Source organism: Bidens hawaiensis, unplaced genomic scaffold (assembly GCF_021521415.1).
Source record: "Bidens hawaiensis isolate Kalapana, Puna unplaced genomic scaffold, B.hawaiensis_p1.1 tig00032049_1, whole genome shotgun sequence".
In the NCBI taxonomy this organism is placed as follows: domain Eukaryota; kingdom Viridiplantae; phylum Streptophyta; class Magnoliopsida; order Asterales; family Asteraceae; genus Bidens; species Bidens hawaiensis.
The window spans coordinates 93560-121249 of NW_027495427.1; the positions used below are offsets into that span (position 1 = coordinate 93560).

Genomic DNA, 27690 nt, shown 5'->3' on the forward strand with positions numbered 1-27690 from the left:
GCCTACCAGGCAAAAACAACGCTTCCAACATGGTGTCCCAAGTTGGATGCTTGTTTGGTTGGAAATACAAGTCATTCAAATCTGGATACACATAATTGTTTTGAGGCTTACTATCAAATCGTGCAATTTGCCTCAATGTTTCAAACGACATAGTCACATCAATGTTGTTGGCAGTTCCTATGAGCTTCATCCCCGAGGGTTTATTAAACGAAGGACATCTCAAAGTTGCTATCCATTCTTCAATTTCATCGATGAAAACATACTTCTCATTATGATCATAACACTTGAGGGCTGCTTCCCAACCATATGCCTTGAATCGATCAAAAGCATCAAACAGACCAAACTTATGTTCTGGAATCACTTTCTCACAAAGAAATCCGTCCGACTTCTTGGTAAACTTATTCATCTTCTCATGAAATAACTCTGGTTGCCATCTCATATCATGATCTGTTAAGGCCCATGAGTCCAATCAGGTTTAACGTAGTGAACCTACTCTTCTCGTTCTTCTAAACTCCGCCTTTTTGCTTGTTCAGCGGAGGTGTTGCTAGAAGAACCCGCAATTCCCTTTCCTTTATCCTTACCGGAACGTCCCATCTAAACACAAAGACAAACCTTAACCAAGTTAACATTCATCTCCTTATACATTCCAACACTTGCTTGTTTCTATGGCTGTGAATATATGAAAGTCATAAACCATTAATTTTTCACAAAATTTTGACAGCATTTCGTTTAAACATATAACATATTCCACTTTCAAACTTTTGTCAAACTTTATTTTTCCATACCATATTCACAACCATAACACAATTTCAAACTAACATCAAACTTTCTCACATTCAACAAGCAAGTGTAAGCAACGTTCAATCATGAAATCTTAACTTATAAATTTTGTAGTAACTGAGTGAAGAAAAAAATACCTTTAAGTCGAATTAAACTCTCTAATCACACTAATCACTAGTCACTTGCAAAACCCACTTGTTTGTTGTTCAAAATTTTCGGCAAAACGTCCAAAATCGAACCCTGAAAAGTTAAGAATGATGAAAATCTAGTCAAGTTAGGCCCGAAAAACGTTGATTTTGGTTAAGAATTAAAGAAGTTAGGATGGTGAGGCTAGGGTTTGGTAGAGAGGAGTGTTAGGATGATGATGGTGAGATGAATGAAAGGAAGAAAAAGATAAGGAAATTATGTGGATGGGATTCATTTGGATTTTCAGATTTTATTAATTTTTTTTATATGCTTATGCGCTGCACCCTGACAATTCAGAGTCCACCGTAAGCTACGGTGGCTACCGTAGCTTACGGTAGCTTCCTTGGTGTAAGACTCCCCCCATAGACAGAACAATTATGCTGTAAAAGTTTCAGGTCCATCGTAGCTTACGGTGGACACCGTAGGCTACGGTGAGACTTGATGGATTTTTTTTAAATATAAAAACAAAATAAAATTATATACTTAACAAAACTAAAAATTAAAATTACCCTACCCCCATGAAAAACCCGAGTTGTCCACAAAACGGTAAAGAAATTAATAAAAATTTCCCCACACTTGATTTGGACACTCTCCTAAACGAGAAAGGTAATTTTTAAAACCAAAATTGAACAAAAATTGTGACACCCGGTAATTTTTCACACTCTAATGTATATATTTGATTTAAATTACGTATTATTTATATAATTTATATGAGGTATAAACCATAGTATACTTGAAATGTGAACGAGAACAGTCGTTATGCCTATAGGATCGTATAAAGAGCCGATGAGAACGGCTATATGATAAAGACAGCCCAGTAATAGTCAGAGGTGACAAACATATCAAGCTAAATATATACCTATGATCCAATATAAGGGGTAATGGTAAGACCATGCCCAGTAATGTCCTAATTCCCTAATTAGGACCAAAACGCCATAAACGTTTAAATAATGGAATATAGTCGCCGAACCGGCCAAATTAATGACACATTATACAGTGAGACGATCAAGATATGAAACTATGAAGTGTTTAAAGGTATACTAGTCGGAATAATATGAAGATAATAATTTAAACAATCCATGAAAGATTACAATATGGAGCACTATTTAACCGAATATAACTCCGGGCTAAATTTAAATATACATCATACCGGGAACCGAAATAAATACCGGGTTCCATACCATCTATAATACCTTATAGGTGACCAAATAAATTAAGAGAAGCTCATAATACCCAAGTCCAATATAAATTCCATAACTTGTTTACTCGATGATCAACTCGTCCTAACGACTATCCACTTAAGACCCGAACCAAGATTGAACTTAGCACTACATTTGGACAACCAATATATTTATTAAATGACCATAATACCCTCCCTTTGCAGCCCAAAGCCGAACCCCAACCTTTTCTCTTTTCGATTTTAAACACAAGATCAAACACCACATGAAGCCACCATTTATGCATCCATACATACATCCTTATCTTCATGCTACATCATCATCACCAACATCATCATTATAGTAGTACTTGCAAGCCACCAAGCCTCCAAGAATCCTTCAAAAATCCGGCTCCCCATCCCAATCAAATAAACAATGAATTTGCACCATACTTTGACCAACTATTGACACTTGATTGATAAGGTAGCCACCCGTAATTCAAGGGATATTGTCCCCTCTTGCTTTCCATATTATATACCAAGGTTGTGGACAATGAATTAACACATACAAACTTCAAAACACATTCCAAACTTCAACCTCTTCCCTCTCGGCCGAAGAACAGCAGCAGGCCACCAAACAGCCGCCTCTTTGCAACCTGTTTTCTCTATAATTCTACTATTAACATCTTGAACCCTATATATCGTTGGAAAGCTAGAAGAAATCCTTAAACCGTGGTAGAAAGCCTTGAACGGATCTCTGCCCGGAAAACTCGGTAAGAAGCTTTGAACCTTCGAAGGTCACTGCTGGAAACTGCATTTTCCAGCAGTACCCCCTCTCTTCTTTTGTTCATATCTCACAAACCACTTGGTATTTTTGGGTGATTCTTGTTTAGGAATCCAAGGAAACTCGCAAGGATCACGAACCACCTTTTGAACATCCATTTCCGGCTTCATTTCAGCATTAGGTAAGCCGAAAACTCGAGTTGTAACAGTTTATGGTGGCTGGAAAAACACAGATTCTGTCCAGCCACGGTTTCATCATTTTACTTGACCCTAGTTCACCTATTTCATGTTATTTAAACATAATGTAGACCCTCAACATCGTGATTAACGTCAAGGAACTTGGATCTCGCCTTAAACCCGCTCAAGAACGCCTCAAAAACCGACATTCCCAAGGTACTAATGCCATAAAATGTTTAGTAGAAAAACATGGACTAAGCCTAAGATACATATACATAACGAGGTGATGAATCATGAATATAAACTTGAAGTGTGTTAAAATGACATATAATGAAGGATAAATCATGTTAAGTAAAAGTTATAAAGGATTTATAAAGGTGTTAAAGGTGTTTAGGGAATATGGAAAATTAGTTAAGGGAATGAATAATTTTGATGATGATATAACACATAATTATAAAAGAATGAATAACGGTGATACAAAACGGATTCTTGAATGTGTATAAGTTAATAAGGAAGTTGATAACTTAAGCAAAACCGTGTCGGGTTATCATAAAAGTAAAAATAATAATAGTAATAATAATAGTGATAATAATAATAATAATAAAAGTAACAAAAATAATAAGAGAATTACTACGGGAAATCGGATACTAAAATATATATAAAAGTGTAACCCTTTGCACGGAGGATACATGGATATAATGGCTTTAAAACAAAGAGATATATATATAAATACACTCGTATAATCCTATGAATACACGGGGAATACGTGTAAGATATATATAAGTAAATGTAAATATACAATATTGTATGGGTCAAGGATAATGGTAAAAGCATGTAATATAATTATAAGATTTAAAAAGAATATTAATAATACTTATAATATATGCATAAAAAAATAAGTATACAAGTCATACACATATATTCCTATATATGTGCAACAAATATAAAATACGGGTTTTTGTGATGGACATTGCGAGTAACTGGAAGGGTGGAGGTGCCGGTAGTCGGGACGTCCTGTCTAGGCTGGTAAACGAATATATCATAGATGGGCCCGTTACCTACCTGGGGACTAACGATGAGAGCACCAAAACCTATTAGGCTAAAGCATGTCACGAACGTCATGATTACCGACGAATAATTTGTATCGAGCATTCCCTAATGCTCGGAGGATATATATATAAAGAGGATATAACGGATATACATAACAAGTATAAGACGTTGTCTAACGTCCGTATCGCTAATGTATAAAAAGTATACATATATACCGTCACCTCATAAGTATGTATCGGGCTAAGTATTAATAGTTATATATTATGTACTGAAGTGCATACGTATACGATATAATACAGGAAACTCGCCAAGTATAACGGAACATTATTCCTCATTTAAGGTGAGTCTCACAGCCCCTATTTTCACTATTTTCACTATGTTTTAAACTGTTTTCGGGGTGAGGGACACGTGTTTAAATATGTTTTATCATGGTGTATATCTTGATTTACAATGTGCGTGTACATGAGATATTTGGCGCGCTCATGGTACATAAAGTCCCCGGTATATATTGTAACCATAAACTATAGGCAACTATAGCCGAGGAACTCTACGGGTAGTACTACTGGTCTGACCAACCCACTCGTAAGTGGTCGCGCCACTTTATAAGACGGGTGCTTAGTTTTCCGATTTATTTATTCCCTCGTGGACTCGTGGGATGTTATGTGGGGCTTTATGGTGTATATATATAGTCAAGGAATGGTTACGAACTCATGTATTCACGTTACACTGCAAGTCATGGATACTGCATTCATGACGTTATGAGAATTATATTATAAAGCATTTTATCGAGTCACAAAACTTGTGAAATCACTCAGTTTATACTGATTAAATTATTTTACGTGTCTTTCAGGTATTTAGCTACGTGGAGAGGTCACGGTGTCTCACTACGGTTTTATGTTTAACTATGGAAATTTTATGAATGAGGATTTTATATTTTGGAGTTTTCACGGCTATTTCTCCCTTCGGCGGGACATAACTGTGAAATCTCAATATGTTATATGTAAATCTTTTTTTATGGATATTTTGTAAAACTTATATTATGAATGAAATCCTCATGTATTTTATCATATAGTTGTTTGCTTAACCGCGCTCTCGAAAAACCTTTCATGAGTCGCACACCGGTTGTCTCCGCCTATGGACCGGGTGTGACAAAAATTAAACTACACTATACAACAAACCTGGACCGTTTAATTGGTTGTTTCCTCAGGCGACCGCAACAGGTAGCCCACCTTGTCCACTTCACACATGTTAATATCCTTACCCTCTAAGTATGGTTTAAGTCGGTGTCCGTTCACAGTTTGTCTTGCTTGATTGTGCAAGTCTTCAATTTCCACATCACAAAACTTACCCACTCTTGTTATAACATACGGGCCCATCAATTTGGTTTTCAACTTTTCGGGAAAAAGCTTAAGCCGTGAATTATATAACCAAACTTTTTTCCCTTCTTAAAAAACCCGCTTTCTCAATTTGGCATCATGAATTTTTTTCAACTTATCTTTGTATGCCGATGCACATTCATAAGCCTCATCCCTTATCTCCTCTAACTCCGCCAATTTCAACTTTCTCAACTCACCGGCTTCATTATAATCCATATTTACACTCTTTGTAGCCCACAACGCCCGGTGAGACAACTCCATAGGCAAATGACATCCTTTCCCATAAACCAACCGGTAAGGAGTCGTTCCCATGGGCGTTTTGTAAGCGGTTCGATACGCCCATAGTGCATCATCCAACTTCACCGACCAATCCTTCCTATCAACCTGCACCATCTTCAGCAATATTTCTTTAATTTTTCGGTTGGACACTTCAACTTGTCCACTTGTTTGCGGGTGATACGGAGTAGCAATTCGATGATTCACATTATACCGCTTCAACAATTTCCCGAAATTGAAGTTCTTGAAATGCGTTCCACCATCACTTATAATCACTCTCGGAATACCAAATCTTGCAAAAATATTGGATTGAACAAACTTATATACCACGGTGGTGATCATTGGTCCTTGTTGCTATGGCCTCAACCCACTTTGAAACATAATCCACAGCCACCAAAATATATAACTACCCGTAAGAATTTGGAAATGGGCCCATAAAGTCAATACCCCATACATCAAAAATGTCAACCACCAATATGGGTTGCAAAGGCATCTAATCTTGTTTTGAAAATTCTCCCATCTTTTGACAATTAACACAAAGGTGGGCATATTCACTTGCATCTTTAAAGAATGTGGGCCAATAAAATCCACATGTAAGAACTCGATAACCCGTCTTTTCCCACTAAAAGACCGCCACAAGCCGATGAATGAGCATGTGACAAAATCTCTTGAACTTCCAATTCGGGAATGCAACGCCTAATGATTTGATCGGAACCAATTTTAAACAAATCAGGCTCATCCCACATATATTGCTTGACATGGGATAGAAATTGTTGCCTCCTTTTCTTGGCCCAATGTTTCGGCATCTCACCCGTGGCCCGATAATTGACAAAATGAGCATACCACGATGTAGTGGAAACAGCAACAACTGTTCATATGGAAATCACTCATTGATTTCATGTGAATCATCAACACCCGTAAACGGGCCAAAAGCCCGTAATTAGTTCGTTTTATGTTTTCCTATATAAACAACACATAACCATCTGTTGTAAACTTTAATCTAACCCTAAAGAACATCCCATAGCCGTCACCTACCTCTGTTCATCCTCCAACCCTTCGGTTTTTGCATCTTCGTTAAAGATTCAAGACTTGACGGTTGACTTTGCTTGCTTTAGGACCTTTGACTCATCGTTTCTCCTTGTTCTTTCACTTTCCGGGTAAGTTGTAAACTGTAAAATCCTTCACACATATTCCCTAGTCAATAACCTTCAATCAATTTCGGTGATTGAAGGGTGTTGACTGGTCAATTGCTTCAAAACCCGATAAAGGGCAAAACAGTCAACAACTTTGACTTCTCGTTTTCTCATACTTCTGGTCGGATTCAATGTTCGGTCCAGAAGACTTTTCTTCTTGTAATTAAATTCTAAGGGTTCTGACCAAAACCCGACTCCCAACTCGAAGTTTGGATTCTGGTCAGACTCGACTCGTTTAAACATTAAAATCAACATAACTAGAGTTCTATTCACCCATTTGGATTGATTCCACCGGCATGAAGTTCGTTTTTATTTGTAGTTTCATATCCCAAAGTTTCAGATTCTGATCATTAATCTTGTTGGACGCGTGTTGGACGACTCGCTTAAATCATTAGTTCGTTGTCGAATTTATAAATCACTTGCCTTCTGTTTAAGATGAGTTTTATCATTCCCCTATTTTACTCGATTTTCATAAACATTTTGGGGACATATGCATATAAAATACTATATATGCATATCTATATATACATGCATATCTAAATAGCAAACGTATAATTGTGTGTGATTAATCAAATCTACTTGTTATGTGCTTATGTGTTATTGTATTGATTCGCTTGACATATCCCCTTGGAGAGGGTTCTCATTCTCATTGACCATCGCCCGATTCTCTTGGCAACGGTCTTATTCTCATTATTTGCTCATGGTTGATTTACCGGCGCCCGTTTCCCTTGGCAATGGTTTAATCGACAATTTACTTGCCTATGGTTTGATTTCATTACCGCACTTATTACGTTTTGCTTATTTATCATATTAACATTATTTTGGTGTCAAAACTTGGTGGTAAACTCACTCAACATGTTTGTTGACAAAACTCCATTTTCTACGCATATGCAGGTTGATTGAATATTGAAGTTTGGACATTTAGAAAGACCTTAGGATTATAATGAAGACAAACTTGAATTTAAATGGTTGTATCTATTTATTTGAATTGTTTCGTTGTATTTGATTATTGTGTGTGTTATTTGAACAAACTAATTAATTAGATATTGTCATTTATATTTATGATAGTATCTTTGAGCTGTGAGCAATAGGATCACGCCCCGGCATTTCCGCCTTAGGTTGGGGTGTGACAGATTGGTATCAGAGCGGTATGTTATAAGATAGGTCGTTAGAAATGGTCCTAGACATATGTTAGGAACTCTATATGTGCTTATCTGAACTGCCTTATGTGCTATTTCATAAATTGTTTGCAGCCTGCTTAGATTAATTATTTAAATTGTATTTATCTTGTTTATTTGTTGCACACACACACAAATTCCGAGGTTATGCCTCAACTTTCAAAATATTTTTAAATCCTCTTAATTTTTGTAGATTACCTTTTATGGTGGGAAATTACTTAAGAATTCCCGTGTTTTGTTTTGTTTCCTCACCTAGAAGCATGTGGGTAAGACAAATGTCATACAACCATAACTTTAAGTGGTACCCGTAATCTGCTAAACGTTTGCGTGGTAAACATAACCGGCTAAACGGTTATACTTCTAAATTATGTTTTCAAATTATTTTAAATGCTTGGTTGGGTGAAAAATCCATGGAAATCCATGGGCACTCCAACTATTCATTTCTTAAACCATTTTCGATTTGATTTTTGGATAGGAACGTATCGTCTGGGGTGGTTCCCGAGATACACCAACTACTTATATTTGATTCATTGATTCGATATTTAGTTGAGTTGGTTAAATGCCATGTAACGCTCATGGTCCGAACAACTCCATTGATTTGATAATTCATTAATTAGTTGGGTCAGTTAAATGCCATGTACACGCTCATGGTCTGAACAACTCAATTATTTATTACTCGTTATTTGAATTGGGCCAACAAATTGCCATGGAACGCTCATGGGAGGCCAATTCCCAAACTTTATGTTTTTTATTTAGTTGGGCCATTCAAATTGCCATGGAAAGCTCATGGGAGGTCAACTCGTTTTGTATGCTTGGTTATTTTATTTTTGGAAAATTTTATAAAACATTATTTACTTAAATGCTTCCAACTCATACATATTATTTTAATTCTTGACTCGTTCTCGAGTCTTCACTAGTACTAATTCATATACATACACATACGCATCCCCATTATTTCATATCAACTCATTCCCACAACTTACCCATCATTTCATTAAAATTTCATCCTTGATCCTCATGGAATGTCTTCCCTAGGAAATCATCGTAATCAACGCCGTTCACCCGCTTCTCGTTATTGCTGTTCGACTACTAGAATCGACGAAGAGTTTGCTGCTGTATTCCGTTAACCAAACGACCCGCAACCTCGACAAAACTAAAATACACCCAACAAGAAATCTTATACTAACTCATATCTGTTAAAATACTATTTAAATTATACTTTCTTAATTATATCCATATCCTCGAATTAAAAATTTCTAAGTATATTTAAATTAATCCTATCCTCAACTTTAAACCACAAATATTTTATTATCCCTTGCTTTCCTCAATATCATGATGATTTTCACAACTTATTTTTCACTTTATAAATCTTTATTATTAAAATTCAATTATTGTAAATTTTATTATTATTAAACTAAATTATGTATTCTCTAAATTTAATTTCATTTTTAAATTAAAAATTTTTCCATTAATTAATTTAACTTTTATTATTAAATTGACTTTTTGATTGAACCTTCATCGTAAATTTCAACTCCCTACTTTGATTTTTTTGAAAATTTTGAATGTTTTAAATGATAAATTCGTAATTGTTAGAATAGTCATGATGGTTCATGCGTTTCTAGCCTCGCATTTATCTCAATTTATTATATGCTTCACTTTAATTTAGAATTTATTAATTACTCAAATTTCCATTATTGATAATTCAAATTACTTCATAATATTTATAACGATTTTGTGAAAAAGAAAAAAAAATCCACAAATTCCCAATTTAATCTAATTTAATATCTTCAAATTACTTATTTTATATTTTATTTACTTTTAAAGATTTAATTGGAATAGGCCTATCTCGATGATTCGGGAATATCCGCTTCCCAGTTTCATCTATTAACAATTTAATTCAAATACGCATTATCATTAATATTTAAATTGTTAATTACTAACTATTATAATATTTTAGAATATCTTAATCGAATTAATCTAATCTCAAAATCACCAAATTGAAAAGCTACATTAATTTTTCTTTGAACTCATAAGTTCTCAACTAACCAAACTCGACTCACCAAAATTTTCGTTAACTATGTTTAGACTTATATTCTCGATCTTAGAAACTTCGTTCCTAAAGAATACGATCTTTAAGGACTCCGCATGGCATTAACTATTTGTTATAAATTAAACCTTTGAGTAATTCATCCCCTGAATAAAATTCCTTTATCGAAGTTAATCTATTAGGATCTTGTATCTCCATCTCATTTCCTTAATCTCGATTATCACAATAATAACTGTTTCACCAAATCTATTTTCTTCAATTTTTAAAATTTCCCTTTTAAAACCAAAACGAGGTTTCCGAAATCTCACGGTTTTATTAATTCAACTAAATATTACTAAATATAATTCGAAATTACATTTAGAATTATCAAAACAATTGCTTTCTCTTAAAATTTTATTTTAAATGTTTTACAACCCATATGATGAAACGAATTATGCGGACCATCCGACGATAAGAGTAATTATGGTCGCGAACATAATTATTCAAGTCCTCGCATGGAAATCATAATACGTACAATTATGTGTCATGATTTAGAACCTAAGATAGCTTGGGTAACAGTACGAACGATGAGATGATAAAGACATGGTGGATACGCCGCTGGTACATCCTATATATAAGTGCCCTTATCGGATTACCATTTGAAGCGTTGCTTCGGTTATTGGAAGTTCTATGTTGTGATATTTTCCTTAAAAAGTTTAAATTGTTTTAAAAATGATAGTGTTTTGGTTTTCCTTAATTTTGGGACGAAATTCCCTAAAGTAGGGGAGACTGTAACATTTCGGATTTTTCAAACCGTATTCATTTACGTTTAACCCAATCCGGGAATATTTTGGATCACTATTATTAATCAAAAATCAAATCTTTATAAGTATTAACTTCCTAATGTTCACTTTAGGCCCTTGTACTTTAAATAACGTTTAAATCCTAATGATTTCATCAAAAAGTGCATTTAAAGACCAAACACCAAACTAAAAGGACTAAACTTGTAAAAAAATGAAACTTTCCCCTCCTAAACCCCAGAGCGCCACGAAGGCAGACCCCCACCCCCGTCGCGTGCCTCTTTCAACTCCCTACACAGATCGTTTATGCTCTAGTTCGTTTTCTAGCTCGTTTAAGGTATTAAATCATTTATTTTAGGCATATTAGAGAGAATTAAGGGCCAAGAAACAATCCTATAACTGAAACATAAGTATAATCTCGTTTCTTATCATCCAAGATCAAATCTTTTGATTATATCCAGTGATTTATTCATAAAAGTATGATTTACTTACCTAAACGGGCCAAAAGCCCGTAATTAGTTCGTTTTATGTTTTCCTATATAAACAACACATAACCATCTGTTGTAAACTTTAATCTAACCCTAAAGTACATCCCATAGCCGTCACCTACCTCTGTTCATCCTCCAACCCTTCGGTTTTTGCATCTTCGTTAAAGATTCAAGACTTGACGGTTGACTTTGCTTGCTTTAGGACCTTTGACTCATCGTTTCTCCTTGTTCTTTCACTTGTCGGGTAAGTTGTAAACTGTAAAATCGTTCACACATATTCCCTAGTCAATAACCTTCAATCAATTTCGGTGATTGAAGGGTGTTGACTGGTCAATTGCTTCAAAACCCGAGAAAGGGCAAAACAGTCAACAACTTTGACTTCTCGTTTTCTCATACTTCTGGTTGGATTCAATGTTCGGTCCAGAAGACTTTTCTTCTTGTAATTTATTTCTAAGGGTTCTGACCAAAACTCGACTCCCGACTCGAAGTTTTGATTCTGGTCAGACTCAACTCGTTTAAACATTAAAATCAACATAACTAGAGTTCTATTCACCCATTTGGATTGATTCCACCGGCATGAAGTTCGTTTTTATTTGTAGTTTCATATCCCAAAGTTTCAGATTCTGATCATTAATCTTGTTGGACGCGTGTTGGACGACTCATCCATTTGGGGACATATGCATATATAATACTATATATGCATATCTATATATTCATACATATCAAAATAGCAAACGTGTAATTGTGTGTGATTAATCAAATCTACTTGTTATGTGCTTATGTGTTATTGTATTGATTCGCTTGACATATCCCCTTGGAGAGGGTTCTAATTCTCATTGACCATCGCCCGATTCTCTTGGCAACGGTCTTATTCTCATTATTTGCTCATGGTTGATTTACCGGCGCCCGATTCCCTTGGCAATGGTTTAATCGACAACTTACTTGCTTATGGTTTGATTTTATTACCACACTTATTACGTTTTGCTTATTTATCATATTAACATTATTTTGGTGTCAAAACTTGGTGGTAAACTCACTCATCATGTTTGTTGACAAAACTCCCTTTTCTACGCATATGCAGGTTGATTTAATATTGAAGTTTGGACATTTAGAAAGACCTTAGTATTATAATGAAGACAAACTTGAACTCAAATGGTTGTATCTATTTATTTGAATTGTTTCGTTGTATTTGATTGTTGTGTGTGTTATTTGAACAAACTAATTAATTAGATATTGTCATTTATATTTATGATAGTATCTTCGAGCTGTGAGCAATCGGATCACGCCCCGGTATTTCCGCCTTAGGTTGGGGTGTGACAGATAATGTTTTGCTTGCATAGTAAATCACCACCGGCTTCTTATCAATTCTTTGACTCAAAACTACTCCAATCTTGGTGTCACTAGCATCACACATAATCTCAAACGGCTTCGTCCAATCCGGCGGTTGCAAAATATGTGTTTGCACTAATTTTTCCTACAAAACATCAAACGCTTGCAAACACTCATCAGTAAAATCAAATGCAACATCTTTATGCAACAAATTGCATAAAGGTTTAGTAATCACACTAAAACCTTTAATAAACCGCTGGTAAAACCCGGCATGCCCCAAAAACGACGTTACCCCTTTTACATTTTTCGGTGGTGGTAATGAAGAAATGACCTTAATTTTTGCTTTATCCACCTCCATTCCCCGACTTGAAACTACATGACCCAACACTATACCCTCTTGTACCATGGAATTTTCTCCTAACTTAAACCAAATTAGTCTCGACACAACATTTTAAAAATTTTTCCAATTCATCAAGACACCTTTCAAAAGTTGACCCAAACATAGAAAAGTCATCCATAAATACCTCAAGTGAATCCCCAACCATGTCCGAGAAAATACTCATCATACAACGTTGAAACATGGCCAGGGCGTTACACAATCCAAATGGCATCTACCTAAAGGCAAAAGTACCATATGGACATGTGAATGTGGTTTTGTGTTGGTCATTCGGGTGAATTGCAATATGATTATATCCCGAGTACCCATCCAAAAAACAATAAAATTTTTGAGCCGACAATTTTTCAATAATTTGGTTAATAAAAGGTAATGGAAAATGGTCTTTTGATGTAGCTGCATGTAACTTCCTATAATCGATGCACACTCGCCACCCGGTGACGGTCGGGTGGCGATTTGTTCACCACTTTCATCTTTAATTACCTGGATGCCAGCTTTCTTTGGGACTACCTGTGTCGGACTTACCTATGCACCGTCTGAAATGGGATAGATAATTCCCGCATCCAACCACTTGATGACTTCCTTTTTCACCACCTCTTGCAAGTTACGATTCAACCTTCTTTGAGTTTCCCGAGTAGGCTTTGCATCACCCGTGGTGATGATTTTGTGCATAACTATAGATGGACTAATACCCTTCAAGTCGGCTGTAGTCCACCCAATCACCGCCTTGTGAGCCTTCAACACTTCCAACAACCCTTCTTATTGAGCCTCTTCAAGTTAGAGGAAATGATAACCGGCAACGTCTCATCTTCTCCCAAAAACGCATACTTGAGATGACTTGGAAATTCTTCCAATTCCACCTTGGGAGGACAAATCAATGAAGGTTTAGTATCTGAATTGATTTCTTTTGGTAGACTTTCAACCTGATGAGTCCACAATGGTCTTCCTTCTTTCAATGCCAATGCATCTTGCTTCCTTTCCTCCAACCCTAATGCACAAATGTGAACCTGTTCAGAATCATCACAAACACAAACATCTAACATACCTTCGTCATACTCGTATACACCCATCTATAATATCTGCAATGAAACATTCTTCATTAGACAATGAATTAGAAACATAAGTAAACACATTTAAACGCATTTTTCTATTTCCAAGGCCATGTCAACTATACCAAACCGGCAATCAATAATAGCATGAGCAGTGTTTAAGAATGGCCAACCCAATATGACATTTTGTTGTTGTGTTGGTCAACCGACGAGTAATCCAAAACCTAAAAGTCAACATGATAATAAAATTCCTCTACTTTTACAATAACATCCCGCACAATCCCCCGAGGAAGTTTATGCGACAAATTAGCCAATACAACTGTGGTCTCAACTAGTTTAAGTGGACCAAAATTGTATTGGTTATACAAACCCCCCGGTAGGATACTCACACCCGCTCCAAGATCCAATAGTGCCCGTGACATTTGAAAGTCACCCACTTGAATGTTAATCAAGGGCTCTCCCGGGTCTTGAAGCTTAGGTGGAAGGTCACCTTCAAGAATTGCACTCACTTGTTTAGTTAAATCAACTCATTTAGGAACTTTTTGTTGTCTTTTCTGAGTACACAATTCTTTTAAAAACTTTGCGTAAGCGGGTACTTGTTTTATTGCTTCAAGTAAAGGAAGATTGACTTTAACCTGTTTGAATATCTCCCACATCTCCTCCTTTTGAGGACCCCGTTTTAAAATCACACTTTTCTTACCCGGATCAATCAAAGCGGAAGGAAATGGAATTGTAACATCTTCCATTTTCTTGTTTTTATCGTTTAAACATTCAATTTGTCCTGAATCTTTGTTGGAAAACGTGGATGGTTTAGGGGGTTGAATGGGTGAAGATTGTTCACCTTCACTTTCTACTCTCGTCACATCCTCTACCACACCTTCAACTAATTCTGGTGTGGTATTGATTTTTAACTCCTTACCACTTCTTAAAACACTTACTTTATTAATCGGCACATTGCGAGAAGTAGTATGAGTAGGGTTCACCTTGGTGTCACTCAGGAGTTGACCTTTGTTCTTCTTCAAGTTGGATACCAGGGTTGCAAATTGGCCAATTTGAGTTGTCAATGATTGAATGGCCTGGTCACAAATTTCATCCTTTTGTACACGAGCTTCATCCAACTGATTCCTTTACTGCATCTCTTGCTGCATCATCTTTAACATTTCCATCACTTCATTCCCACTTTATGAACTTTGACCCAAAGACCCACTTTGATTACCACCCGATTGCTGAAATTGACCTTGATTTCCTTGGTTATTCCCACTTTGAGCATTTCCTTGACTGAAGTATTGTTGACGAGGAAGAAAGTAGGTTTGAGAAGTCCCTTGGAAATTAGGATTGAGTTGAGTTGATTGATTGCCATAGCGAAAATTTGGATGATATCTCAACCCGGGGTGGTAAGTGTTTGAGTTCATGTTATAATTCCGATTACCACCTCCTTGACCTTGAATTGCATTTACCTCTTCAACTTACCCTTCCATACCTGGACATGTATCACTAGCATGTCCCAACCCATTACAACTCGTGCACACATCATACACTTGATTTGAAACTTGAGTTTCTTTATTGTTAACGGCATGCACTTGTGGTCTTGTAATAGCCGGCTTGCTCTTCTTGCGGTTTGAGCCTTTCTCTTTGATTTGACCAACATTTTTCCAAGAATGCCCAATCATCTTATTCATAATTGGTACTGAATGTACCATTTATGATTGACATTAAATCTCGCTCGTCTTCCGCATTCAACCCCTCATGAAACGCATTTAACAACTCCCACAAAGCAATACCATGGTGAGGACAATTCTTGATCATCATGTTGAACCGCTCAAATGCTTCATGAAACATCTCACCCGATTGTTGTTGGAAGCTTCTGAAACTTCGTCTTACATCATTAGTCTTTTGGGCCGTGTAAAACTCTTCCAAAAATCTTTTTTGCATCTCGGCCCAAGTATAAATTGATGCGGAAGGCAATGTGTAAAACCATCTCTTCGCCTTATCTTCTAACAAAAATTGAAATAGAACCAACTTAACCTCATCCGGTGAAAAACCTTGACCCCCAATCGTGTTGCAAATAGAGTCATATGCCTCCAAATGAAAATAAGGTTCTTCCGTTGCTAGACCCTTATACTTTGGTAAACTTTGGAGCGCATTGGTTCTAACCTCAAACGTTCTTCCATTTTGATTTTGAGGAATAACCACCGGAGATGGATTATTGGTGATGACCGGTCGAAAATGAGCTTCAATTCCCCTAACCATCTCTCTTGCATGCCTTCATGGTACCCCCAATGGCACTCTCGGTTGGTCCATTGCCGGTACACGGGCCTTTATTGTGCATATTGTTGAAATTGTGGTTGAGGATTTGGTTGTTGGGGTTGTTGATATTGCGGTTGTTTTGGAACTTGTTGCAATGGTTGTGGTTGTTGTATTTGATTGACATGTGGTCCACCCCATTGTTGTATTTGTTGTTGCGGTTGTCGTTCGGGTACATAACCAAACTGCCCTTGAATCCTCAATTGATTCCCATGAACTCCACTTGAATATCCCTCTTCATACTCTTCATACCCTTAATTCATGTGGCCCACCAAACAATTGCGGGCCCGATCTTGGACACGGTGAAATATGGGTTATGGGTGGGTCTTGAGGTAATGTATATGGTTTTTAATTGAAAAGTAGATGTTGTTGAGAGTGAAAAGGTGATTGTTGTGGTGAATTTGATGATTGTCCTTGAATAGGCATGAAATTGATCAAGGGTGGAAAGCTAACTGGTGGTTGAAAGCTAAACACGGTTGAAGTAGGTTCACTTGTGGAACTTGTAGTGGTAATGGGTTCAGTGGATGGTGGGTTTTCTGAATTGATGGGTGGCGGCATTGGTGGTAAAGTTTGATCTGAAGCCATGATTGTGGTGTCAGTTGATCGACTTTGTGTGCATGGTGATCCAATAATCTTATTCTCCCTTTGAAGAATCCGATTTTGACGAAAAGTTCTCTCAATTTCAGGATCAAAAGCTTATGGTGATGAGGACCGAAAGCTTCGTGTATGCATATACCTGTAAGTACTTGCACAGTAGCACAACCCGCGTAAAACTGACAATAATAATTAAACAAAAACTACAGAAGTAACACATGTTGCGCACTACTCCCCGACAACGGCGCCAAAATTTGACATGAGGTCGAAGACTCACTCAAATTTAATCCAATTACAACTAAATAGATAGTGGCAAATGGGTATCGAACACAAGGAGTTTGTGGAATATGTGTTAATAAGTAGCTTAACAATTAAACTAATATAAACGTAAATACAAAAAGTAATTTTCAAGTTGATTTTGATTTGATTTTAGAAATTAAATAAACTACACGAAAGTTGTAAACGATTGATTAAACAAGCATTCCTCTCGGGGTTCGGGTTATTACTAAACACTTATCTTAACATTCAATGGATAAACCATACTATATTGGTTTTGTGTAAATGCAATTGTTTGTGATTAATTAAGAACTAAGTACTCGGATTCCTAGAATGCGAGGTTGTTACTTAACAATCAATCAATACTATTAAACCTAATTCTTTCCACTAAATCTCAATTGTCAATGACACCAAGAACACGTGGTTCAAAAGTAGGTTTAAACAATATAGACAAACTACAAACAATCATATAAACAACATGATCATACTAACATAACAATTAGAAAATCAATCTAAATTCAAGAACAAATAACATGAAGTGTCTTGCAATTAACCTTACATCCCAAGAGAAATACCAAAGGATTAACCACACATGGTTAGCATCATCAATTTAATGTTTGATCCAAACCAATCAAAGATTATAGTGTTAATCTTTGATTAGAAGTACCCAAAATCTTGTTCTCAAGCACCAAAATCACTCAAAACAATTGTCTCAAAAGGAATGGAATGAAAAGCATGTCAAAAGAAAAATATAACATCTTTTGCGATATGTAACCGTCACCAGCGCGCAGGGTCCACCGACCACTGTAAGCTACGGTGGCCACCGTAGCTTACGGTGGCTTCAAAATCATTATGCCACAAAAGTTCTGTCTACGACAGCTCTTCTACGCCAGCCTCTACTGTAGCTTACGGTGGCTACTGTAAGCTACGGTAGCCTCAATCCCATCTCACTCTTGCTTCTTTGACTTGTTGACTGCTATCTTCAAATATCGAGTCCTTTGCTCCTCTCCATCTGAACATAGTCTAAAAACCTTTTCTTCTCATTTGTACCTGCATTCATACAAAATAGTGTAGTAATCCAAATCCTTGAATTTATACATAAACGCACACATTTTAAATCGAATTACGACACTTAAGGGTGGCTCTACAATCCACCCGTCACCCCTCCTTCATACTCCCCCTCAATCTCAACTTAAATTTTATCATCCTTTTCTTTCTCTTTCTCATCATACTCTATGTTTGTCAAGTTCAAGGCATTAGTTGCCTCTTCTTTGGTGTTGTCACTGCCTTCGTCATCATATATTCTTCCAATTATCTCCAAACCATCTTCATCATCATCATTCTTATTGATACATGTTTTGTCCGTCTCGGTCTTTATCATCTTATAGTGTAATAGTTTAATGTTATAGGGGTTATTAATGTAAATATGCCTAAATGTAAGGCACATTCGTTACTCAGTAACGAATGTGTCACATTCATCTTAATGTAAGTCCCATTCGTTAACCAAGATTAACGAATGGAACATAACAAATGTGGGCTATTCACTATCATTAAAGTATTAACGAATAAGCTAGTTTATTCGTTAAGTAAGTGTAACGAATGACTCATTCGTTAAGTCTATCTTAACGAACGAGGTCATCTCCTATAAATACCCCCTGTAAGTTATTCTAACGTAACAGTTCTTAGTATTCCGTTATTCCTCTCGTTACTCTGCCCGATTATCCTCTCAACATACACAGTACACACACTAACGTATTCCTAGCCTAATCGTATAACGAATCAACGTGAACATCGATGTCATCACAAGATCTAGATCCATTTATGCTCTCTCAATTCTCCCCCTGTTTTGGTGCATCTGAGGTCTTCTCAACCTCAGGGTTCTCCAGGGATTGAATTTTCATTAAAGCCTGTAGCAGTGCCTCTTCTAATGCCTTATTTCTCGCTTCCAAGATTGCATTCTTCTCTTTAAATAGAATATTTCAAATTCTAACTCCACGTTATGCACCAACAAATCTTCATTAATTTTGGTGGGTGAGGATGAGGGTGTGTCTTGGTTAGAAAAGATTTCCGGCTCAGATTCAGGTTGGTTTGATACAAATTCTGGTGAGGGTGGCATGTTAGTTTGAATGGTGTGAAGGGTGTCTTGGTTTGCTTGTGACAATTGCACAGGTTCTTTCAGTGGAGATGTTGGCAGTGTTGGTACAGATTGGTTATTAAGTGGTTCTGTGTCAGGTGAGGAAATGGTTGGTTCATCCATGGGCTCCGGGCTTGGTGAAAGTGGTTCTGTTGATGCAGGTGAAGTGGGTGCTGATCCAACTGTTGGTTCTAGGCCAGGTGAAAATGGCTCTTTTGCTGTTGAAGAATAGTCATCCTTGTCAACAACCGGATCTGGTGAATCAGGTGGAGTGATCATATGGATGGTTCTAGTAACGTGTGTTATCATATTATCAATGAATACATCATTATCCACAGCCTCCTGTTCCTTCTCACTGCTAGCCACAACTAGCTCTTCATTTCTCTCATCAACTCTTTAAGTTGGTTCAACAATAACCTCCACATTCTCAACAGGCTTATATATCTCTATATTTTCATTCAAGTTCTCCTCATGACCAGCCTCTTCATGAATAGGCTCAATAACTTCATTAATTGGCTCATCAATTTCATGTTGTTGTTCCACTCGGGGTTCATCAACAACATTGTCATTTCCAGCATCATCACCTCCATCTTGATGATCATCATCATCATTGTCACTTGCATCTGATTCTTCTTCATTATCACATTCATCAGATTTTTCAACCTATGGATCAGGTGATTGAGGAACTTCCATAACTTCAAAATGACTGTCCAGTAACCATGGAAGTATGTCCCATTCTGCATTTTCATTATACTGACTCCTGGAACCCTTTATTCTCTTGTACACATTAGGATCTTGTAAACGCAGAGTCTCTCCTTCAGTGTTCAATCCTTGTAATGCACTATTGATCAAGATTTGTAGAAATCTTGGATACATCAAAAATTTCTCATGTGGTTCCTTTTGGGCATTGCTTACCAACCCATTAAAGATCATTCTCGAAAAATTGAATGGCTGGTTGAATAAAATAGCAACTGTTGCACTGGCAATCTCTTTGCTGAGCAAAGTCCAGGTTCCTCTTCTTGGAGATAAACTCTGTATAACATGGTGAATTAGGAACCGATATATTAGAGGAAACATCCCCTTTTAGAATTGACCCTCATGAAGTACTCCTTGGTAACCCATTGACTCTTGAAAAATTCTGCGGTGTCTTTATGTGGAGTAAGAGAGTTGCACATTGTGATTATCATTTAGCTAAAGTGCCTCTCTTATTGATTCTTCGGTTATCTGTAGCTCTTGACCAAGAACTGTTGCCTATATCCATTATCCATTTATGTCATCTGCATAGTCTGTTGAACCCCAGAAATCAGTAATATGATTTATGTAGATTATGGGGTTCTCTGTAAGAGCCACTTGAAGGTTGGAGTTGTTTAGAAAGTTTATAATGAACTCCAACTCCCGGTTCTCTTCGTCTACAACCAGACAGGCACACATGTTGTGCTTTTGCTCGAATTTCATTGCCATTAGATCTGTAAAACAAATATAATTGTCAATAACGTGAAAACAGAATTTAATAGCGATAGTAGCTAGAGAAGAAGTTCGTCCTCAATAACCTGTTCCTTAACAATTTGCGAACATGCACAATCAAGATAATCAATTAGTAAGAAACTCGATAACGGTCGGAGAATCGACCATCGATAATCGATTTCTTACCAAGTTAGAATCAGAGCTAATGGCTAAATACGAAAGTTAGCGAGAGCAAAATTGAGCTATTGGTAATCGCACAGGAAGCACGAGCAGAGGTTATGTTGTAAGAGAGGGAAAAAGTGTTTGGAAAAATTTCTAAGTCCCCCATTTATACCTAACGCTTGGGGTGTAAAACCCTAGTTTGTCGTTTAGTACAAGCAAGGTGTGTATAGAATTTGGAATCACATAATTACTCTGCTCAAGCAAACTGCCAAAGACAGCTGTCATTTAGTATGCTCGAAAGCATTTTTCAAAATGTGCTCAATAATACGCTCTTGAAAAATGGTTAAGTATTTAAACATTATTCATTTAGAGGTTTGCTCGAATCCAAGTCTACTCGAGAGAAAACTTAAAACAAACTAAGTTTATGATATTTCAAACCTGTACTCGAATTGAACTTGTGCTAAAGACCATACCTTAACCCAATTTTCATTTCAAGTTAACACACCAACGTTCACTCATGTTCGTTTACAAATCATACTCGAAAGTGTTGCCAATGAACACTGAACATAATCAGATAATCAGTATGCTCGTAAACAGATAGACAAATTCAACCAAGCAAACTATTCTAGTCCTAAATGAGATGTGCGCAGTATACTTAGAGAAATAATCTTTTAGTTAAGAGTACTCGAACACATTCAAAGACACAACTCTACTAAAAAACACTTAGATTAATTTTCATTCTGCCACATATGCTCGAAGAGCACCACTTACAGTTCAAGCATAGATTCATGCTCGAAATACTTAGAAAAATTTTCATTTCACAACTTTGAGCTCGTAGAGAAAAAATCTCAGATCACACATGGTTTATGCTCGAAACACTTAAAAACTCATTCAAGCATGAGGACATGCTCAAATATACTTGTATCTTTTCAAAACACACAGTTGGACCACAATAGTCAAATGCCTAACAGTTTAGACATATCCACTCTCAAACTTTTACTCAAATCATCAAAACTTCATCATTTGGACCCTGAATTGACTCAAACATTAGTTTTAGGTGAAAAAGAGATCAACTTTCAGTTCTATGTCAATTCAAAACAATTTATAGAAAGATCTCAACATGGGACCATATGGATTATCCACTTCGTAACACTTCATGGTCAGCATTATTATGACTTAAGTCAGGTTGATAGCAGGTATTTGAACTTAGCATGATTATCACTGCTTTCTGTGATATATTTAAGGTTCATTTAATACATAATAATTGAATGGTTAACACTATGGATTTAGATTGTCCTTAATCTCTTCTCAAAGCTTATTTAGCTTTCTCCAAGTCACCCTAACTTGACTTCAACCCCCTGATGTATGGTAAAAAATTTTTTGTCTAGTTGAACAGTTGCAAAAAATACAGACTTTAACGTTGAACGTTGGACTTACATGCCATTTGGATTTACATGCCTTACATTCAAGGTGTTTAGGACTTATTTGTGTGCCCCACCTCTGTAGTTTTCTGAGGCACCTTTGAGTCTGTTAATTTTTCTAAATATAATAGTTTTTAATACCCTTTTTTTCTTTTTTTTTGCACTATATATATACACAACTATAGCTTGTAATTAGCTGTTTAAATAATTTTGAAAGCATTTTGGGTTAACCATAGCGTCAATAGGCTTGTGTATGACTGGATAATCACCTTTCTGCCTATCATTTGGAGAGATGTGTAAGGAAACATACCTTTGTCCTCAAATGCATCACCACATCAAGCTTAGCATGGTCATTATGTTTATATCACATAGGCATCTTGACGGGTGGATTGTAGAGCCACCCTTAATTGTAGTAATTCTAAACAAAACATGAGCGTTTACGTGTTATTTCAAGGATTTAGGTTACTACCGTATACGGTGCGTGTTTGCTGGTACAGGTGCTAAAAATGGCGATTCAAGTGAACTATGATGGAGAGGAGCAAAGAACTCGAGAGTTGGTGATGGCAGTCAATAAGTCAAAGAAGAACAAAGAACTTGGAGCTGAGGATACCGTAGCTTACGGTAGCCACCGTAAGCTACGGTAGGGTCCCAACGTAGCAGCCTAGCATAAACAGATAGAACATGGCGTAGTGATTTTCAAAGCCACCGTAAGCTACGGTGGCCACCGTAGCTTACGGTGGACCCTGATAACTGGTGGCGGTTACAACTCGTTTTTTATGTTATAATTGGCTTTGAGTTCCATTCTTCATTATTCCGATCTAGACATTATTTTGGGGTGATTTTGGTGCTTGGGAACAACATTTTGGGTGTTTCTAATCAAGGATTAACATCATAATCTAGGATTGCTTCGGATTAAACTTGGTATAATGATTTTAATTATGTATGGCTAAAAATTTTAGTTTTTCTCTTGGTTGTAAGGTTATTGCAATACTCTTTTTGTTTATTGTTCGTGCACCTGGATTGATTATTGAATCGTTTAGAGTAATATAATCACGTTGTTTGTTTGATTGTTTGTAATTTGTTCATATCGTTAACCTAATTTCATTCTATACGTTCTTTGTGTTGTTGACAATCGAGATTTAGTAGAAGAAATTAGGGTTAATAATATATTGATTGACTAACCAAGTAACGACCTCGCGTTCTAGGAATCCGAGTACTTAGTTCTTGATTAATCACAAACAATTACATTTACCCGAAATCAAGATATTATGATTTATCCATTGAACTTAAACAAAAGAGTTGCATAATAACCGAGCTCCAAGAGGAATGCTCATTTAATCAATTGTTTACAACCTTCGTTTAGTTTATTTAATTTATCAAATCAAATCAAACCAACCTGAATTTTACTTTTTTGTCATTTACATTTATATTAGTTTAATTGTAAACTACTCAGTAACACATATTCCACAAACTCTTCGTGTTCAACACCCATTTACCACCATCTAATTAGTTGTAGTTGGTTTATTTTTACGTGAGTCTTCGACCTCGTGTCAAATTTTGGCGCCGTTGCCGGGGAGTAGTGCGCAACGTGTGTTATTTTTGTTTAAATTGTTATTGTTAGTTTTACGCGGGTTGTGCTAGTGTGCAGGTACTTACAGGTATTTGCATACAAGACGCTCTCGGTCTTCATTACCGTTAGCGTTTGATCCTGAAATCGAGAGAACCTTTCGTCAGAACCGGATTCTGCAAAGGGAAAACAAGGTTATTGGGTTTCCAAGTATAAAAATTCGAACAACTGACACCACAATCATGGCTTCGGAACAAACTGTCCGGCCAATGCCACCACCCATAAATTCTGAAAACCCATCATCCACTGAACCCATTACTACCACAACCTCTTCAAATGTACCAACTTCAACCGTGTTTAGTTTTCAATCACCACCTAACCTTCCACCCTTGACCACTTTCATGCCTATTCAAGGAAAATCATCAAACTCCCCACAACAATCATCTTTCCAATCTCAACAAAATCCACATTATCAACAACCATACACATTTACCCAAGACCCACCCATAACTCATATTCCATTGGGTCAAAGATCGGGCCTGCATTTGTTTGGTGGGCCACGGTATGGTGATGGTAGCCAAAGGTATGAAGATTTTGAAGAAGGGTTTGCAAGTGGGGTTGATGGGAACCAATTGAGGACTCAAGGGCAATTCGGGTATGGACCCGAAAGTCAACCGCAACAACAAGTGCAACAATGGGGTGGACCTCCAATTATTCAAGACCAGCCGCAACAACCACAACCATTGCAACAACCTCAGTTTCAACAACCAAATCCTCAACCACAATACCAACAATATGCACAACAAAGGCCTGTTTATCGGCAAATGGGCCAACCGAGAGTACCATTGGGGGTACCAAGACGTCATGCAAGAGAAATGGTTAGAGGAATTGAAGCTCACTTTAGACCGATCATCAACAATAACCCATCTCCGGTGGTTATTCCTCAAAACCAAAATGGAAGAACGTTTGAGGTGAGAACTAATGCACTCCAAAGTTTACCAAAGTCCAAGGGTTTAGCAACGGAAGAACCTTATTTTCATTTGGAGGCATATGACTCCATTTGCAACACGATTGGGGGTCAGGGTTTTACACCGGATGAAGTGAAATTGGTGTTATTTCAATTTTCGTTGGAGGATAAGGCGAAGAGATGGTTTTACACCTTGCCATCTGCATCGATTTATACTTGGGCCGAGATGCAACAAAGGTTCTTAGAAGAGTTTTACACAGCCCAAAAAACTAATTATGCGAGACGAAGTTTGAGGTCTTTCCAACAACAATCGGTGAAATGTTTCATGAAGCATTCGAGAGGTTCAACATGATGATCAAGAATTGTCCTCATCATGGTATAGCTCTTTGGGAGTTGTTGAATGCTTTTTATGAAGGGTTGAATGCGGAAGATGAAAGGGATTTGATGTCAATCACAAACGGTACGTTCGGTACCAATTATGAACGAGACGATTGGGCATTCTTGGAACAAATATCGGTCACATCAAAGAGAATGGCTCAAACTGCAAGAAGAGCAAGGCCGACAATTGGAAGACCGCAAGTTCATGCTGTGAAGGATGTGGGGTTACAAACTACTAATCAAAGAATTGATGTTTGTATCAATTGTAACGAGTTGGGTCATGGGGCTGATATGTGTACGGTAGGGCAAGCACAAGTTGAAGAGGTGAATGCACTTCAAGGTCAAGGGTGTGGTAATCGAAATTTCAATATGAACTCAAACACTTACCACCCCGGGTTGAGAAATCATCCAAATTTCCATTATGGAAATCAAGCAACTCAACTCAATCCGAATTTCCAAGGGACTTCTCAAACCACCTTTATCCCTTGTCAAAAATACTTCAACCAAGGAAATCAAAGTCAATTTCAAGGAACAGGTGGTAATCAAGGTGGGTCTTCGGTCCAAAGTTCATCAAGTGGGATTGAAGTGATGGACATGCTAAAAATGATGCAACAAGAGATGCAAAAGAGGAATTAGTTAGATGAAGCTCGTATACAAAAGGATGAGATTCATGACAAGGCCATCCAATCATTGATAACTCAAATGGGCCAACTTGCAACCGAGGTATCCAATTTGAAGAAGAACAAAGGTCAACTCCTGAATGACACCAAGGTGAACCCTACTCACACTACTTCTCGCAATGTGCCGATTAATCAGGTAGTGTTTTAAGAAGTGGTAAGGAGTTTCAAATCAATACTACACCAGAATTAGTTGAAGGTGTGGTAGAGGATGTGACGGGGGTAGAAAGTGAAGATGAACAATCTTCACCCATTCAACCCCCTAAACCATCCATGTTTTCAAACAAAGATTCAGATCAAAATGAACTTTTAAACGATAAAAGTAAGGAAGTGGGAGAGGTTCCAATTCCATTTCCTTCGGCTTTGATTGATCCGGGTAAGAAAAACGTGCTTTTAAAACGGGGTCCTCAAAAGGAGGAGATGTGGGAGGTATTTAAACAGGTTAAAGTTAATCTTCCTTTACTTGAAGCAATAAAACAAGTACCCGCATATACAAAATTTTTAAAAGAATTGTGTACTTAGAAAAGACAACAAAAAGTTCCTAAACGAGTTGATTTAACTGAATGAGTAAGTGCAATTCTAAAGGGTGATCTTCCACCTAAGCTTCAAGACCCGGGAGCGCCCTTGATTAACATTCAAGTGGGTGACTTTCAAATGTCACGGGCACTATTGGATCTTGGAGCTGGTGTGAGTATCCTACCGGGGGGTTTGTATGACCAATATGATTTTGGTCCACTTAAACGAGTTGAGACCACAGTTGTATTGGCTGATTTGTCTCACAAACTTCCTCGATGGATTGTGCGGGACGTTATTGTTAAAGTAAAGGAATTTTATTATCCTGTTGACTTTTTGGTTCTGGATTACTCGTCGGTTGACCCAACACAACAACGAAATGTTATATTGGGTCGGCCATTTTTAAATACTGCTCATGCTATTATTAACTGCCGGTTTGGTACAGTTGACATGGCCTTTGGAAATAGAAAAATGCGTTTAAATGTGTTTACTAATGTTGCTAATTCATTGGCTAGTGAAGAATGTTTTATGGCAGATATCATAGATGGGTGTGTACCACACGAGTATGAGGAAGGTATGTTGGATGTTTGTGTTTGTGATGATTCTAAACAGGTTCACAGTTGTGCATTGGAGTTAGAGGAAAAGAAACAAGAGGTATTGGCATTGCAAGACGGAAGACCACCATGGACTTATCAGGTTGAGAGTCTACCAACAGAAATCAATTCGGATACTAAACCCTCGTTGATTTGTCCTCCCAAGGTAGAATTGATAGAATTGCCAAGTCATCTCAAGTATGCGTTTTTGGGAGAAGGTGAGACGTTGCCGGTTATCATTGCCTCTAACTTGGATGAGGCTCAAGAAGAGGGATTGTTGGAAGTTTTGAAGGCTCACAAGGTGGTGATTGGGTGGACAATAGCCGATTTGAAGGGTATTAGTCCATCTATAGTCAAGTACAAAATCATCACCACGGACGATGCAAAGCATACTCGGGA

At 37.1% G+C, this 27690-nt stretch overlaps 1 protein-coding gene across 1 annotated transcript; it reads right to left on the minus strand.

The window, feature by feature from the left end:
- Nucleotides 1–489: 489 nt before the first annotated feature.
- LOC143582900 (uncharacterized) lies at nucleotides 490–5901 on the minus strand. Its single transcript, XM_077065363.1, has 2 exons — nucleotides 5587–5901; nucleotides 490–594 (listed from the first exon to the last, which is right to left on the minus strand). Exons 1-2 carry the CDS (start codon nucleotides 5899–5901, stop codon nucleotides 490–492), a joined length of 420 nt encoding a protein of 139 aa, XP_076921478.1.
- Nucleotides 5902–27690: the final 21789 nt, after the last annotated feature.

Coding starts and splice junctions, on each gene's coding strand:
- LOC143582900 (XM_077065363.1), bottom strand. CDS start 5,901: ATGGTGCAGGTTGATAGGAAGGATTGGTCGGTGAAGTTGGATGATGCA. Junction 595..5,586: donor ATGCCAAATTGAGAAAGCGG/GTTTTTTAAGAA, acceptor CTTTGTGTTTAG/ATGGGACGTTCCGGTAAGGA.